This window comes from Cordyceps javanica, chromosome 1, assembly GCF_051103115.1.
Source record: "Cordyceps javanica chromosome 1, complete sequence".
Lineage (NCBI taxonomy): Eukaryota > Fungi > Ascomycota > Sordariomycetes > Hypocreales > Cordycipitaceae > Cordyceps > Cordyceps javanica.
The window spans coordinates 7,756,610-7,771,015 of record NC_139295.1 but is presented as its reverse complement, the minus strand read 5'-3'; the positions used below and the strand labels follow the sequence as shown (position 1 = coordinate 7,771,015).

General features: G+C 59.4%; 9 protein-coding genes across 9 annotated transcripts; 6 read left to right on the top strand and 3 right to left on the bottom strand.

Moving 5' to 3' along the window:
* Positions 1 to 619: 619 nt before the first annotated feature.
* V2A60_002369 (uncharacterized protein) lies at positions 620 to 3,666 on the top strand (the record flags this gene model as incomplete). The annotated part of the gene is made up of 6 exons (XM_083253720.1): positions 620 to 1,520; positions 1,565 to 1,786; positions 2,194 to 2,556; positions 2,610 to 2,658; positions 2,712 to 2,738; positions 2,793 to 3,666. 6 exons carry the CDS (start codon positions 620 to 622, stop codon positions 3,664 to 3,666), a joined length of 2,436 nt encoding a protein of 811 aa, XP_083109846.1.
* A 248-nt stretch (positions 3,667 to 3,914) lies between these two features.
* V2A60_002368 (uncharacterized protein) lies at positions 3,915 to 4,133 on the top strand (the record flags this gene model as incomplete). Its single annotated transcript, XM_083253719.1, has 1 exon — positions 3,915 to 4,133. One exon carries the CDS (start codon positions 3,915 to 3,917, stop codon positions 4,131 to 4,133), a length of 219 nt encoding a protein of 72 aa, XP_083109845.1.
* Positions 4,134 to 4,719: 586 nt separating this feature from the next.
* Positions 4,720 to 6,725, top strand: V2A60_002367 (uncharacterized protein; the record flags this gene model as incomplete). The annotated part of the gene is made up of 4 exons (XM_083253718.1): positions 4,720 to 5,421; positions 5,485 to 5,743; positions 5,807 to 6,589; positions 6,637 to 6,725. The coding sequence occupies 4 exons, from the start codon at positions 4,720 to 4,722 to the stop codon at positions 6,723 to 6,725; spliced, it is 1,833 nt and encodes a 610-aa protein (XP_083109844.1).
* A 218-nt stretch (positions 6,726 to 6,943) lies between these two features.
* V2A60_002366 (uncharacterized protein) lies at positions 6,944 to 8,608 on the top strand (the record flags this gene model as incomplete). Its single annotated transcript, XM_083253717.1, has 4 exons — positions 6,944 to 7,157; positions 7,219 to 7,478; positions 7,535 to 8,036; positions 8,385 to 8,608. 4 exons carry the CDS (start codon positions 6,944 to 6,946, stop codon positions 8,606 to 8,608), a joined length of 1,200 nt encoding a protein of 399 aa, XP_083109843.1.
* Positions 8,609 to 8,937: 329 nt separating this feature from the next.
* V2A60_002365 (uncharacterized protein) lies at positions 8,938 to 9,288 on the bottom strand (the record flags this gene model as incomplete). The annotated part of the gene is made up of 1 exon (XM_083253716.1): positions 8,938 to 9,288. The coding sequence occupies one exon, from the start codon at positions 9,286 to 9,288 to the stop codon at positions 8,938 to 8,940; it is 351 nt and encodes a 116-aa protein (XP_083109842.1).
* A 306-nt stretch (positions 9,289 to 9,594) lies between these two features.
* V2A60_002364 (uncharacterized protein) lies at positions 9,595 to 10,344 on the top strand (the record flags this gene model as incomplete). The annotated part of the gene is made up of 2 exons (XM_083253715.1): positions 9,595 to 9,902; positions 10,056 to 10,344. The coding sequence occupies 2 exons, from the start codon at positions 9,595 to 9,597 to the stop codon at positions 10,342 to 10,344; spliced, it is 597 nt and encodes a 198-aa protein (XP_083109841.1).
* Positions 10,345 to 11,022: 678 nt separating this feature from the next.
* On the bottom strand, positions 11,023 to 11,747 carry V2A60_002363 (uncharacterized protein; the record flags this gene model as incomplete). The annotated part of the gene is made up of 3 exons (XM_083253714.1): positions 11,023 to 11,280; positions 11,384 to 11,622; positions 11,669 to 11,747. The coding sequence occupies 3 exons, from the start codon at positions 11,745 to 11,747 to the stop codon at positions 11,023 to 11,025; spliced, it is 576 nt and encodes a 191-aa protein (XP_083109840.1).
* Positions 11,748 to 12,808: 1,061 nt separating this feature from the next.
* V2A60_002362 (uncharacterized protein) lies at positions 12,809 to 13,357 on the top strand (the record flags this gene model as incomplete). Its single annotated transcript, XM_083253713.1, has 1 exon — positions 12,809 to 13,357. The coding sequence occupies one exon, from the start codon at positions 12,809 to 12,811 to the stop codon at positions 13,355 to 13,357; it is 549 nt and encodes a 182-aa protein (XP_083109839.1).
* Positions 13,358 to 13,457: 100 nt separating this feature from the next.
* Positions 13,458 to 14,276, bottom strand: V2A60_002361 (uncharacterized protein; the record flags this gene model as incomplete). The annotated part of the gene is made up of 3 exons (XM_083253712.1): positions 13,458 to 13,730; positions 13,795 to 14,037; positions 14,121 to 14,276. 3 exons carry the CDS (start codon positions 14,274 to 14,276, stop codon positions 13,458 to 13,460), a joined length of 672 nt encoding a protein of 223 aa, XP_083109838.1.
* Positions 14,277 to 14,406: the final 130 nt, after the last annotated feature.

Genomic DNA, 14,406 nt, shown 5'->3' with positions numbered 1-14,406 from the left:
GGGGGCGGAACTGCGTAATCGTCTGCGGCTGAATCGCAACGAGGGCAGATGATACGGCGCTCAGTGACCGTCCGTTCGACGACCTGCTCCACGACCTCTCGGCGACGTCGAGGAGACCGGCAGTTGGAGCAAGTGTCCACGACGCGTGGCGCTCCGGATAATCTCAGTAGGACGACTCCCCAACAGATGGACATGGTGGAGCGGTAGAGCCACTTGACGCGTCGCCTCCCGCAGCTCCCACATTCGTAGATTCTCATGGTATGAGGTGCACAAGATGGCATACCCATATGTGCGGCCGCACTGCGCCCACGCGTCTGCCTGGCCTTTATGTACTCTGCGACGACAGAGCCGAAGACGCAACAGATCAAAAAGGCATCCTTGCGGACGCTCATGGGCTGAGATGCCATGCGCCGCCGCTTCTGGCTGATGCGTTTGGTATATATAATCCGGTGTGTGTCGTGGCACCCTGCGCTCCTACGACAGCAACGCGAACGAGATGCCTTGTGAGCACACTCTCTGGACACGCCTGGTAAAAGATGATGATAAATTTGCCCTGCAAGTGACGGATCGACCGAGAAGGCTTTTAAAGCAGTTGTGCGGCTCCTTGTCCGGTGAAGCTATGGAGCTTGTCTGCATGCTCGGCAACAAGAGCAAAGTGGCAGCGCTCCGCGATCTAGCTGTGGCGCCATCCTCGAGGACGCAGAGGGAGATCCATCTCGTCGCGGGATCTCTCCGAGACCCGAAAGAGCAACCTCTGCTCATAGTAGAAACCGACTGCCTCCTCCAGAACAAAATCCCAGCAGGGCCCAGCCCGCCGGGCTGCCACGAAGAGGTCCGCCACCGCCTCCCGCCGGCAGCCCAGGCTGCGACCGCCGGGCACGCCGCGGACTGGACCATCAGTAGGCTTGCTCTCCCGTTTGCCGGAGTCGTGTGTATATTCGTCAACGACATTGACGGCGGCCTTCGTAGCGTTGCCCGGCATCTCGCCTCGTGGCTGGCCGACGGACCACCCTCGGGCAGTCCCGCGCTTCCGTGGCTGCTCCTCGTCAACGAGGAGTCCGGTGGCGGGTCAGAAAAGCAGACCGTTCAAGAGCTCAGAGACCATCTCGATAAAATCTGCCGGTCAGGGTCCTCCTTGCTGACGCGATTCGCCAACGTCAGCGTTGCTGGTCTCGGCACCAGGAGCACCCCGCACAAACCGCCGAACTGGCAGGACTTTCGTGCAAAACTGTCAAACAGTGTGAGCGGCGTGCAAAAACATCGTAAGCAGGCAGGACGCCTGTTTTCTGCCCAGACCCTCTGTAGAATGATGGAGTGTGCGTCGAGCTCAGTCTCGTCCATGCCGGCGCCGCTGGATTTGGCGTTGGCGACGCGTATGAGGCGCCCTGTAAGCCAGTATCTCGAGGCAGGCGTGGTCGATTTTCTCGACCGCGTCGACTCAAGAGAGACGCTGGAGCTCTTCGCAATCCCCGTCATTGCCTCCAGCATCATTTTTGACCATCACATGCGGAACATGCACCGTGCGTTGTCCCTCTTGCCCGAACGAGCCGCGCTAACAGCACAGTCTTCGACATTGCCGAAGTTTTCCACCAGCTGTACCGGGCGGAGATCGACCTGGCCAGCCAGAGACTGGCTTCCACCTCTGACGAGAGCAGGAAGCTGGTTTTCTCCTCCGGGACTGACTTGACGAGCCTGCTGGCCCAGAGTCTAGAGAGCCAGTTCACGCAGTTTCGTGAACAGCGCCGCTCAGCATTGCTCTACCACGCCGACAAGCTCATCTCTTTTCGTACGAGGTGGAGGGGCGTTCGCTCCCCTGCTACTTGCTTTAGCTGCCTGGCGAGGCGGCCGAAGCATGAGCTGCCATGCAAGCACTGGATATGCGCAGACTGCTACAATCACTTCTCCGTCCACGATGGTGGCCGTCGGAACCTGCCTTGCTGCGTTCTCTGCGGAGAAGAGATAGAGGGAGGGCTGCGCATACGCGACAAGCCGAGAACGGCCCTGCTTAGAGTGCTCTGCGTAGATGGCAGCGGTGGGAACGCTGGCAAGCCGCTCGCATCTCTCAAAGTACTGCAAGACAAGGTCGGGCTCTTGTCCTACCCAGTCCAAGATCACTTCGACATAATATACGGCACTTCATCAGGTTTGTGGCTTGCCGTTGTCGCTGAGCGCATCTGACGAAACAAAATACAGGTGCCATTGTTGCGTGCGCTCTCGCGGTCGGCAAGTCCGTCGACGAATGCATCAAGCTGCTCGAGGACGTGGCGCGGGACGCGTTCCAGGAGCGCGAAGTGTCCATGTATCCGTTCGGATGGACGGCAATAGGCCGGCGATTCTGGCGATTCGTGTTCACGCTGCTCATGGACAGCAAGTACTCACCAAAGCCATTAGAAGCACGGCTAAAGACGGAGTTCGGAGAGTCGAGAACGCTTACCGACCGGTCCCCCGCCACGGCCAATGGCTTGCTGGTCGGCATGACCATGACAGCGGTGGAAGACACGGCAACCTTTGTGGCGACCAACCAGGGCGGGGCCGTAGACCCCAGCGGCGAAGCCGGTGAGTCGAAAAGCTGCTGAGGGAGGGATTGTCGCTAACCTACCCTACGCCAGCCGACTTCCGTATGCTGGGATCCCCCGAGCGGGTTCTGCTTTGGCAAGCGTGCGTTTCTTGCCCGGGTCTTGCGCTGCGGCATGCTAACTGAGTCGTTGTAGATTACGCGCGAGCAGCGCGGCGCCGTTGTGAGTGCCGTGCCGACGCCCGCGTGGGTTCCGAGTGCTAACCGTGGACTGCAGCTACTTTCCCCCGCAGGCCATCCACGGCGTCGCCTATCAGGACGGAGGCATGACGTACAACAACCCATCGGCGCTCGCCCTGGTGGCTGCGAAGGAGCAGTTCCCCGAAAAACCGGACCCGGGTCTGCTGGTGTCATGCGGCGCCGGGGTGGAGAAGCCTGGCAGAGCCCGCTCGCGCGGCACGACCAACATCGTAAGGACGGCGGGGGGCAGGGTGGAGAAGCGCAGGAGGGCGAGGCCCTGGAGCCGATGGAAGCTGTCCTCTGTTGGTCGCGTCTTGGGTGCCTTCATGAGCCAGAACGATTCGAATCGAGAGTTCGAGCGCGTGCGCCAGCACGCCGTCCACAGAGAGAACTTTTTCCGCCTCGATTTCGAGCACGACGGGCCCCGCCCCGCTCTCGACGATGTCACCGACCTGAAAGCGAGACAGTCGTGGGCCGAGGAGAGTGCAGCACGGTCGCCCAGCATAGATGCCCTTGCCCTCTGCCTACGGGCGCAGCACTTTTACTTCGAGTTGGACGACGAGCCGATGTATGCGAATCGTAGGTACAAGTGCTCTGGTCGCGTGCTGTGTGACCTCGACCCAGGCTCACCAGAGCAGATGCTGCTGCTGGACGGTCTGGACCGAGGCGGGGCAAGCTTTCGTCTCGACGGCCAGGTCCTCCCGCGGGACTGTCTTGGACGCGACGCTCGAGGACACGACAGTGTTGTGATCGGACATGTAACGTTCTCCGTCGACACGAAGCAGACCAAATTTTCGATCGAGGTCTGCGAAGGCGAGAATAGGCCCTACGGCATCAGCGGGTCCCCGTTCACGGTCGACTGGCTTGTGCAGGCGCAAGGACTGGATGACCATTTTGGCGGGGGCTATTGACGGAGCACCTGCCGCACAGCAGCACCGCCGCGCACGCCCGCCCCTGTGGCAGGCATCCCCCACCAGCCTACGATCCTGACAAGCGCTAGCAGCCTGCCGTGGCCGCCGCGCCGCGGCGGAGTGGGCTATATAAATCACCAGCAGCTGGACGCCGCACCTCGCCTTTCGCCCAACACAGTCTCGCTCGTACTGAACGGAAAGCATCGGAGTGGATGCTACCTTGCCTCTGCGCATCGCTCTCAGCCACGATGCCATGGGCCATGCCAAAGCAGGCGCACCAGCGGCAGTGCCGACGACTCACAGACAAGTCCCATAATGCCTCAGAAGAGCCATCGCCCCAGCTTCGGATCAGCACGGAGTTGGACTACGACCAGTGCGGCGCTGTCATCGCAGCATGGGTGGACGCCATGTCGCCACTACTGCTGATGAGCGAGCCGCTTGCGCGCGAAGGGACGGTTGACCGGTAGCTTGCATCAAATACCCAAATCGCAATGGCAGGTAGCGAGACAATTCACACACGACCGTTGTCTTTGATGTTCATCAACGTAACTTGCATGTGAAGCGTCTATTGCACGGATGTGTGACTTTGTGTATTTCGACCCGTATGCCAGTCCTGGAGGCTGTCCCTACCACGCTAACAAGGACCAGCCCGAAGCACGCAAGGCGACGATGGCAGAGCACCAGAGAGGGTCACACACTGCGCGAAGCTGCCAACGTGAGCGCGGACTTGGGCCGAACTATCCTCGCAGTGCACCAGGCCATCGCGGACGGCTGCTATCTACGTTGGAGCCTTTTTCGGCGCAGGTATTCGTGGCCCGCCCGCTTCATCCGAATTCCCAATTAGGCAAGTACGACCATACCGCAGCCAATCAGCGTGGCGAAACCTGGCTGACAGTCCATTATCTACTTACACGGACGAATTTGCACGCAGATTGCGTCACCTTGGGCGCGTCGGCCCCGGCCACCTATTTGATGCTGCACGCGCGCTGCGAAGTGATGGACATGAATGCTGCGTCGGAGTGCCTTGGCAGAACCTTCGCAGACCTGACCACCATGAAAGTTGCCATCATTGGCGGCGGCCCCTCCGGCCTGGTTACCCTGAAGTACCTGTGCGAGGCGCAGCAGTCACTCGGCTGCGAACCAGTCGAGGCTGTTCTGTTCGAGTATCAGAGGGACGTGGGGGGCACATTCTTGGCTCGAGCCTACGAAGAAGCAGAGGTTGGTCGCACGGTCGATGAGGGGCTGACGAGCGGGCGGAGCGCTGACAACGGCATACAGCTCGTCTCATCCAAGCAGCTCACCTGCTTTTCCGACTTCCGCCACCAGAGCTCGAAGGACTTCCTTTCTGCGCCCGAGTACGTCGACTATCTGCGCAGGTACTGCTCCCACTTCAAACTGTGGCCGCACATCAAGCTAGGCACGAGAGTGGTCTCGGTCTCTCGAGGGGGCCGGCACAGCCACGTCATCGAGTACCGGACAGATGAAGGCTCGCTGAGATGGGACTGCGATGCCGTGGCCGTGTGTTCCGGGCTGCACGTGGAGCCGAACCTGCCTGACATCAGCGGGATAAGAAACGCGCCGGCGGTCATGCATTCTTCGCAGTTCAAATCGCGGCAGCAGTTCGACGGCTGCAGGCTGGTGATGGTGGTGGGCAGCGGCGAGACCGGGGCCGATGTCGCGTACCTGGCCGCCACGCACCCCGAGGTCGACCGCGTCGTTCTCTGCCACAACGACGGCTTCCACTTTGCACCAAAGGTCCGCTACCGTCCTCCGTACCACTGCATGACATAGTTCTGGCTAACGCGTGCGGCCGGGAAGCGCAATCCCGGGCCTGTGCTACTGCCGATCCTGGGTCGTGTGCCGAACCCGGCAGAGCCCGGCATTCCGATCGACGTGAGCCGGGCCAACCTCTTCGACACTGCCTACGTCCACCGCATACTGCGCCGAAAAGACGGCCTGCTCTGGGAGTACTATCGGCTCTACATCGCCGCGCTGCTGTGGTTGAGCTCGGGGACGACGGCGGGGATGGATCAGTGGGCTGGCGAGATCAGCTCGGCGCGTCACCATCCTTCGAAGAGTAGCGATGCCCCTGCCTGCCGCCGTGCCCACACGCGAAAACCAGTGCGCTAACTGCTCCCAGTATTTTTCAACAAGTCGATGAAGGTCTGCCCCTACATCAGCTTGCCCTATCGGCCACAGGTGCCAGGGCGCCGATTGTGGCGCTACGCTCTTCGGTCTGCCCTGGTCCAGACGCCCGTCGCGGACACGCACGGGCGGTGCGTCGACCTGGCCCCGTGGCCGCTTCGCATCCAGCCGTCGGGGTTCGTGGATTTTGTCGACAACGGCAGGCCGGAGTATGGAAGGATGAAGGAGCGTCGAGTGCGTCCCGACATGGTGGTTCTCTGCACGGGCTACAAACAGAAGTTCCCGTTTTTCGAGCGGCAGAGCGACCGGCCGTACGCGACGCCGGAGACGGCTGACGTTCGACGGATATGGCAGCGCGATGACCCGTCTGTCGGCTTCATCGGTTTTGTGCGTCCGTCGCTGGGCGCCATACCACCGCTGTCGGAGATGCAGGCTCAGTTGTGGGTCGCCCACCTCCTGGCCAGGCACCGAATCCCTCGACCCCTGCGCCCGGAGGACGAGTGGCACTACAGGCTGCGGAGCGTGCCCGGAGCTCGCCTTGAGTGTGGTGTAGATCACGAGAGCTATGCGTACCAACTAGCTCTAGACATGAACTCGGCACCTGGTCTCACGGACGTGGTCGGCTTCCGGTCGCTGAAACTACTCGCCGTGTGGGCGCTGGGAGCAAACTTCAACACCAAATTCAGGCTGCGCGGTCCCTGGCAGTGGGACGGCGCGCCCGCCGTGCTCACGTCGCAGGAGTTCTGGGCAACCATCACCAGACGGCCCATCATCTTCGGTGAGTGCCGCGGCACCCTGCGGATTGTCGATGCTAAGCATGATCAGGTCACTTCGCAGTCTCTTTCCTGCCCATGCTTCTCTTTGGGCCGATCAATCTGCTGTGTTTCTTGTTTGGGCTGCTTTTTCCCGTTTGAGCGGCGCCGCTGCCGCAGGACAACTAGCGCGGTGTGCTCCAGCTCCGAGGACCTGCTGTGCCGCGTGGCTGGTTTTGACCGTCGATGCAGACGTGCGGTTTTTGATAAGGCGCCGACTACTAATACATCTGGGTTGACCCAGGGTCGTTCATGGTCCATGGATGCTCACATGCTCTGCTGCCAAGTGATCTGTAAAACAACACACCGCACTCGTCACTATGGTCTTTGTCGTAAACGCGACCGAAGAGACCGACGCGAAGTCGTCGTACAGGACTATCATCGTGATCTGCGTTGTCACGTCTATTCTCTCCACGGTGGTTGTTGGTGCGCGTCTGCAACTGCGGCGGAGGAGTCATAGCCTGGCGGCCGATGACTGGATGTCCTTCTCGTCCCTCCTCTTCGCCGTGACGTACTCTAGCCTCTGCATCATCCGCACGTGCACCGCCGAATCCTGCGCGCTTCGGCTCCCATGCTGACTGTTTGACGCTTGCAGAAACCAGATACGGCCTCGGCTTGCCGCTCTCGCTGCGCCCTCCGCAGAACCTGCTCATGTATACGAGAGTCAACTTTGCGGGCCGACCGATCTACCAGGTGGGCATAAGCTTCTTCAAGATTGCACTGCTGATCAGCTACCTGCGCTTGCTCCGCGGCACCGACAGATGGCTGTACCGGCTCGTCGTCTGGGCCACAATGGCTTTCGTCTTGTGCAGCCACGTGGGCAGCGCCCTGCTGCTGCTCTTCGCGTGCAGGCCGGTATGAACGATTCCCGCAACACCCCTCGCGGCCCAAACTGACCGATCCGGACGCAGATCGACAAATCGTGGAATCCTCGCATACCAGGAAGCTGTCTGCCCGTCGGGGCCTCTTTCACGGCCTACGCCGTCCTGACGATCGTGTCCGATATCGTTGTCACGCTTCTGCCCGTCCCCGTGCTGTGTACGCTCAACCTTCGGCCGGCGAAAAAAATCGGCCTGGCGGGCTCGTTCGCTTTGGGTCTGCTCACGACATTGTGCTCCGTTCTGCGCTACACGCAGATCAAACGTATCCAGTCCGGGGACGGAAACTCAACCCTGCTGGTAGTGTGGGGTGCCATCGAGTTCCACACTGGGACCGTCGTGTCGTCGTTGCCGTTCCTGGCCCCTGCGTGTCTCCGATGCTGCAAAGAGGATGATGGTTCTAAGCGAAGCGGCCACGAGAACGGCCTCCGCGGCGAAAGGCAGGGCCGCGGTACCGGCGCGGAAAGCGACGGCCGCCCCCCCTATGGCCAGGGCCGTTTTGTCTGCGCAGAGGCCGCCCCACGAGCGGAGGACGGTGAGTGTCGCGGGAGAGGCTCAATTCTGGTGAGGAAGACCGTTTCCGTCCATGTTAGCATAGACGAGAAGGCATCTGCAGCCAGAATGATAGAGGCGAGCTAGTTTCAGCCACCCCGCGCGCGGGAGTCGACTCGGTAGCATGTTCGCCACAATTGGCTGTTCTTTACACCGAAAGTGAGAACCGGAATCAGGTGTGCCCCGAAGTTGGTCGGAGACTTCGTGGATGATGTCATCCTGCTTCGAGCCACGCCCAAGCGAACGAGTATAATTACGCCGTTCCTTGCAGTCAAGGCCACGGATGCGCCCCATTACATATCGACTTGATCACCTATTCCAATGAACGCAGCACCGCAGTCGTTCAACTCCAACTCCGCCACGGTCGAGGGGAGTGACACAGCCAACGGGACATGTGATCCAACTCTCGTCGACTTGTCTCGTGTCGACGGTACATCTGTTGCTGTCTCCGCATCACACGATCGTGACCGAGGAAGAACTGATCACTCCTGCCAGGCGGCTTCTGCTAGCCCAATCGATCCTTTTGATGATATATTTGCGGTCTTTGACGCATGAAAACATACGGTGGCGGAAATTAGCAGCTGGGCTGGCCGGCCGGGGGCTGATATGGTCTGAGACGATGCGTTGTTGCTTTCGCTTACTATGCGCGCCTCGTTCCCAGCTCGCGCTGTACATGCTATAAATTCAATACTACAGTATTTACTTACATGGGCGCATTCCAGACTTGTGAATGTTTCGCGTACCTCACCGCCCTACCCCGACACCCGAAACCCTTACAGGACGTAATTGCTTTCTCGCGAATCGCACGCCAAATATTCTTTTAATCTCAGGAGCAAGCGCCTCAATGTATTGACATAGAGATACAAACGTTCTAGGGTCCACAATCATGCCATGACCAGCTGGTGCTCCTCACCAGCCAAAGCCGCCTTGCCGTCGACGATGATCACCATCTTCCCGGCCCCGCGGCTGTCCCCATCCTTGGACTGCTTGATTCTGATGTACCGGATTTTCTGTTCTCTGGGAGACCACACGACCTCGTGGTGGAAGAGCTCTGTCAGCAACAGCGACGCGAGGCCGGCTGGCAGGTATACGTGGCCCTCTTTCGTCATCCAGCAGTCGGAAGGCTTTCCATCCCTGGCCGACCATTCGTAAGACACTATTTCGCGGGCATGCTCGTACCTGAGAGTCACCGTCTCAAGCTGCCGATGCTTGTCCAGCTTGTCGAGGGGGAGCATGCTGGTCTCGGTCGGTCAGTTTCGTGCCTACACCTCGGCCGTTCGGATTCACAGACGGCGTCAGTGTACTTAGTTTTGCTTGATCCGTTTTGGTAGCCACCGGCAAGAACTAGGCGAGGGCGGGCGTCTCTGGTCAATATATTGCTACTTGCAACGGACGCAATGTGACCCCATCACATTTCAAGGCACACCGGAGGCACTTTGTGCTGCGCAGCAACTTTTGAGGGTGGTGCGGGGCGGACGGATGGCTACATTAACCCGCCCTGCCCCTCATCTCATCCAGGCACCCTGACTGATCGGTCAAGCATGGATGCTGCCTCCGAGATCATTCGTCTGCACGAGTTGTACCAGGCATTGGAGCTCAAGCTGGACCAGGAACAGAAGCAGAACGAGTCGTTGCATCGATCGATCCTGGAGCTCCGCGAGCAGGTGGACGAGTCCGCCATGGAGAAGGAGGTCCTGGAACGAGAAACGGATCTGTTAAAGGATGCATTGGTCGAGAAGACCAGGCACATCTCCATGCAAGACTTGACCCTGGTAGAGGCGCAGAAGCATGCGCAGCTACTAGCGGCGTCCAACGCTGAGCGCGGGCAGGTGATATCGGCGCTTTATCGGTATGTCCAGTGCCCGGAGCAGCCGGAAGACATGTGCGACCACGGCCGGGAGAAGAAAAGAAAGGCGGAAGCCATAGAGCCGTAGTTCGGATCCTGCCGAACGTCTGCCGGGACCGAGGCGGGCTCGCCGGCCAAATCGAGATCTGCCGGCAGAGATGGCCATTCCGTGTTGCTCACAATTCGATACGACGAGGGCCGCAACCCTCGCAGGACCCAGCGCGGACTACGTGCGGGCTCCCGAGGGCTGTTGAACACGAAGCTGAGCGACGCCAACAGCGGCTGCGTCTTCGAGTACGTATGGCATAATGTGTTCTACGGCGGAAAATGGGTGCCACGTATACGTGTATTGGCACCTCCACCAGTGATCTTCCGAGCGAAGGCAGTTCACTGCCCTGATGCCAGCGAGGCTACTGTCGAGCAGTATGGGTTGTTTCCACAATGATGCTGGAAAGGCAGGCAGTGATGCGATAACGGTGCGACATTTTCCCCGTAGACAATCTGATTTCGTCAACAATTGCAGATAGGCATCAAAGTCCTTTCACTTTCTTGACCTCGGGTTCATAGTTGTTGTCAAAATCGTCATGCATTATACCGTAGAAACCGTTTTGGGAGTAACTTGGCGATGCCAAACGAGACCCTTCTTCTGACATGTAATTATGACTCGCCGTTTTGTGCAAAGTTCTTCTTCTTTCGCCGCCGACGCCGTTGAGACCGACCGCGCAAGCAACCAGCTGAGTACTGGTCTGGTCCGCTGTCAGCGCCCTCCTGTGAACGCTGTGCGTGCCATTCACAGGTTGTGCAGTACTGTGAAATCACAGAGCAGCATGTGTAGTCTTGGATCGAGCATCGCGCGCTCCTGACAGACGCATCTACCTGCGTTGTCTCACCTGCTCCTGCAGAGCAAGGTGGTGCCACGTCGACCACCTTCATAGCACTGCTGAGCCAGCATAGGTGCAAAATCATCACGATTGCGAGGCGGTGGTGGTTGTTTTGGTATTTTGATCATATTCAGATTAATCCGGGAGTTCTAAAAAAAGGGTGAGCAGCTTGCTTGATCAGGGAAGAGATCGACGGCCAGCTAAGTCACGGTATCCGCAGCCGAGGGCCCCTTTCCACACGTCTATAGCGCCGCCCCTTCTACAGCGATCCGACGAAGCTCGGCCAGGATGGGAACACTCCTGTCTAGCTCATCGCAGCATCCCAACAGCGACGCTTGGCAACGCCGTGCTTTCTCGACGTGCTCGCTCAAATTGCCCTCGGCGACCTGAAGACTTTGACGCAGCTCCTCGTTCTCCTTTTCAGCACAGAGCTTGTTTTCAATCTCATTCTGCAAATCGTCCGACAATTGCTGGACACGCCTGGAAAGAGCAGCGTTTTCCTGGTGAAGCCGGTCGATCTCGGCAGAGAATCCCGCGGATGGCCGCGCGGTCGGGGAAACCAGTCAGCGCCCGGGAGTCATTGCACACAAGACATCCTCTTACCAGTGCTGTGAGGCTGACGTCTTCCGCACTCACCTCTGCAGGAACCGCCTCGAACGTGTTTCCCACCTGTCGCGAGAGGAATCGGTAGGTGCGGATCGAGTGGTCGCTCAGATTTTTGGCAAGCAGCAGGGAGAAACCGCTCTCGTGCCCGGGACACGGCTTCCAGCCATAGCCATCCCGAGGCCGAGGGCTCAGTCGCACCTCGGAAGGGCTGACTGCGATACCCAGCCGCTCGCCCACTCATGTTCAGCAGGCTGCAGTTGACTGTAGCGGAGACGGTCTCACCTATGTGCCGCGATAGTGCTTGACGGCAGATGTCTCTCTCGCGTCGGCGATCTATGTTGCTCTGCCGAGGAGATGCCATCCCGGCTCCGATGCTGCCGAAATAAATAAACCGCCGCCTGTGCCTGGTGAAGTAAACTAGAAATCGGCGGCATGCATCAAGCAGGATGATCCAGCTCGTCGTCGCGTCCAACCCGTGCTCCTGTGCAGCCACGACTCCCGCGTCGGTCGGCATAACCGATCCCTAAAAGTGCCACGAGCCGCGGTGAGCAGACCGCCGAGGTGTGCCGCGTGTCACCAGCAGTGCCGGTACACTCGTGCCTACTTGCGCCCCTCCTGCCCTTCACCTTGCTGCAGCAACAAGTGGCCGTGCTGAGCTCTGATAACCAACCGAGACTAGATAGCGGCCTTCTCGGGGTGGTGCTGCGGAGTCATGCTCGAACATAGTACATTCATCTCGACGATGGCTTCGCGGAGATGGCATGACCGCCCCGCGTCGTTTTGGTCCGTCCGAGCGAGCGTGTCAAGCCGCCACAGCTTCGCAGCCTCGCTAGTGGACACGGGAATCCATCAGCATCCAGGCACGAAACACTGCTGACGCTCCTTGCGGCTGCGCAGGTCATTTTGGCTTCTGCATTGTAGAGGGGTGGATATATCTGTGCAGACACCTCCAGGCGTCAAGCCAGCATCCAAATTGTTCTCTTTTGGGTGGGGTGACTATAAAAAGGGGGGCGTGGAAGCCAAGGAGCGAGGGGGCAAGGTTTGGCGTTGAAGATCCCCTGCCGTCACTCAGCTGTAAATGGCCACTATGGCGGAAAAAAAAAAAATTGTTGCGGGCGCCGGCTGTGCAGCTTGAACTACCCGGCACCAATGCCCGCTCGCATGGCAGCAAGGCCTGGCCGGCCAAGCAGCTGTCGACACCCCAATGGCGACTATCATCGGCGGTAGTTTGTGAATAGCTCATCAGTTTAAGTAGGGAAAGTGGCCACGGGGGATGTAGGTGAGTCTTGCTTGCCTGGATTATTCTAGCAGCACTACAAACGAGACATTCCGTGTTCCGTGTATCGAAGTCCAGCCTTCCTGAACCGCACCTCATCATCCTCCAGTACCACCGCGCGGCTCTTTGCTTCGCAAAATCATAAAATGCCATCCACTCCTGATCAGCCTGGTCATTGCGCGTGCTGCCCGTATCCGGGTAGCTTTTCTTGCCAAGAAGCTGAGAAGATTGGTGTTCACGCTGATGGCACCGTGGAATGCCCCGATGCTGCGACGAGTTCTGAAAGATCCCTACGGCTAGAATATCAGCTGTCCGATCCTGGAAGCCGTGAACGCACAAGTCCTGGTCCAGCTACCGCGACAGGTTCCTGGGACCCCGCCACTACAATTACCGCGCCCAGGACGACTGGCGAAGCAGCGCCGGCGCAAGACGACTGGACCGGAATCCAGGCGACCTCGCAGGGCGCCTCGACGCCCTACCCGGACCTCGGCGAGCGCCCCCCCAAGCGATCCAGAAACGAGTTCGAGGCCGGCGTTCCCCTGAAGCAATACCCGGGGCCTTCTTCCCATTCCAATTGCTTCCAGGCACTCGAGGCGGAGCTCGCGGCCGTCATTTGGACGCACATTGGCAGCTCACACGTCAGGCTGAGCTGCACAGGTACAGGGCACGATCTTCGGTTGAGTTTTGCGTGCTAGTTTCGGGGATTCGAGAGCAAGGGAGATAGTATATACGAGATTAACTATGATCCTGCCGTTTCATTCTGTGCTTGCATCTGCCATGTTTGTGATGCCGCGATCACCCTTCCAGAAAGCCGCGACATCGTCCTGCGCCGCAGCGGCAAGGCTGCTTGGTGGCCCCTGGCAACGTGTCAAACCTGTAGTCCAGGGTGAGCTCCTCGCCAGCTTCCACGTGCCGCTTCGCGAAGATGAGTAAGCACGGCATCCCCGAAACCTCCTGCTTTCGCACGACACAGTTGGGGTCGCAGTGGTGGTTGATAAAGCGAGCCTTGCCCCCGATGCTGGTCGCGTCGCAGGCAAGGCCCATACCCAGGGACATTACGTAATGCACCTGTCGCGTTGTGGCTTGTCAGCTTTCCCTAGTTGGCTAGTTAGATCCGGCGACGGCGACTAACCTGGCGGCCGCTGTATATTGAGCAGTAGCGCTCCAGGCACTCCTCCACCGGGATGACCTCGCCGGTGTACTGTGCCACGAATCGGTTGGGACGTATTGCTTCGTCGGCGAAGAGCCCTGCGCCTCTGTCGCCCGCCGGAAGCACCTTGCACCGGGCCTCAATCTTGGTGGCCAGGCGATTGGTGCAGCAGCGCGGTCCGATCCGGCAATTGGTTTCGTCGCAGTCATAGCACATCTCGCGATTCTGGCACGACTCTGCGCAGCCTTCGTCTTCGGTGCAGCCGCAGCAAGCTACCTCGTCGAGCAAGGGAGGGCGCGCCAGCTTACGCCTAGCAAGTCTGGTGATCTTGTTGCACGAAACTTCTTCGAACGGTACCGGCGTTGCGCTGAGGCCACCATGGCGTGCCTTTCTTGCCTTTGTTGGGCCTGAACGCGAATGCCGCCCCCGAGGCCGACCTCGTGGATCTCCACGGCCAATGCCATAATTTGCGCAACGAAAGAGATCACAAAGACGATACACCGTTTTTTGCCGGCGCACGCGCAGAATGCGGGATCCGGAGACTGAGGGATCGTGATACGGTTGGCCGGCGCAAATCGCGTCGCGAGTTTCACC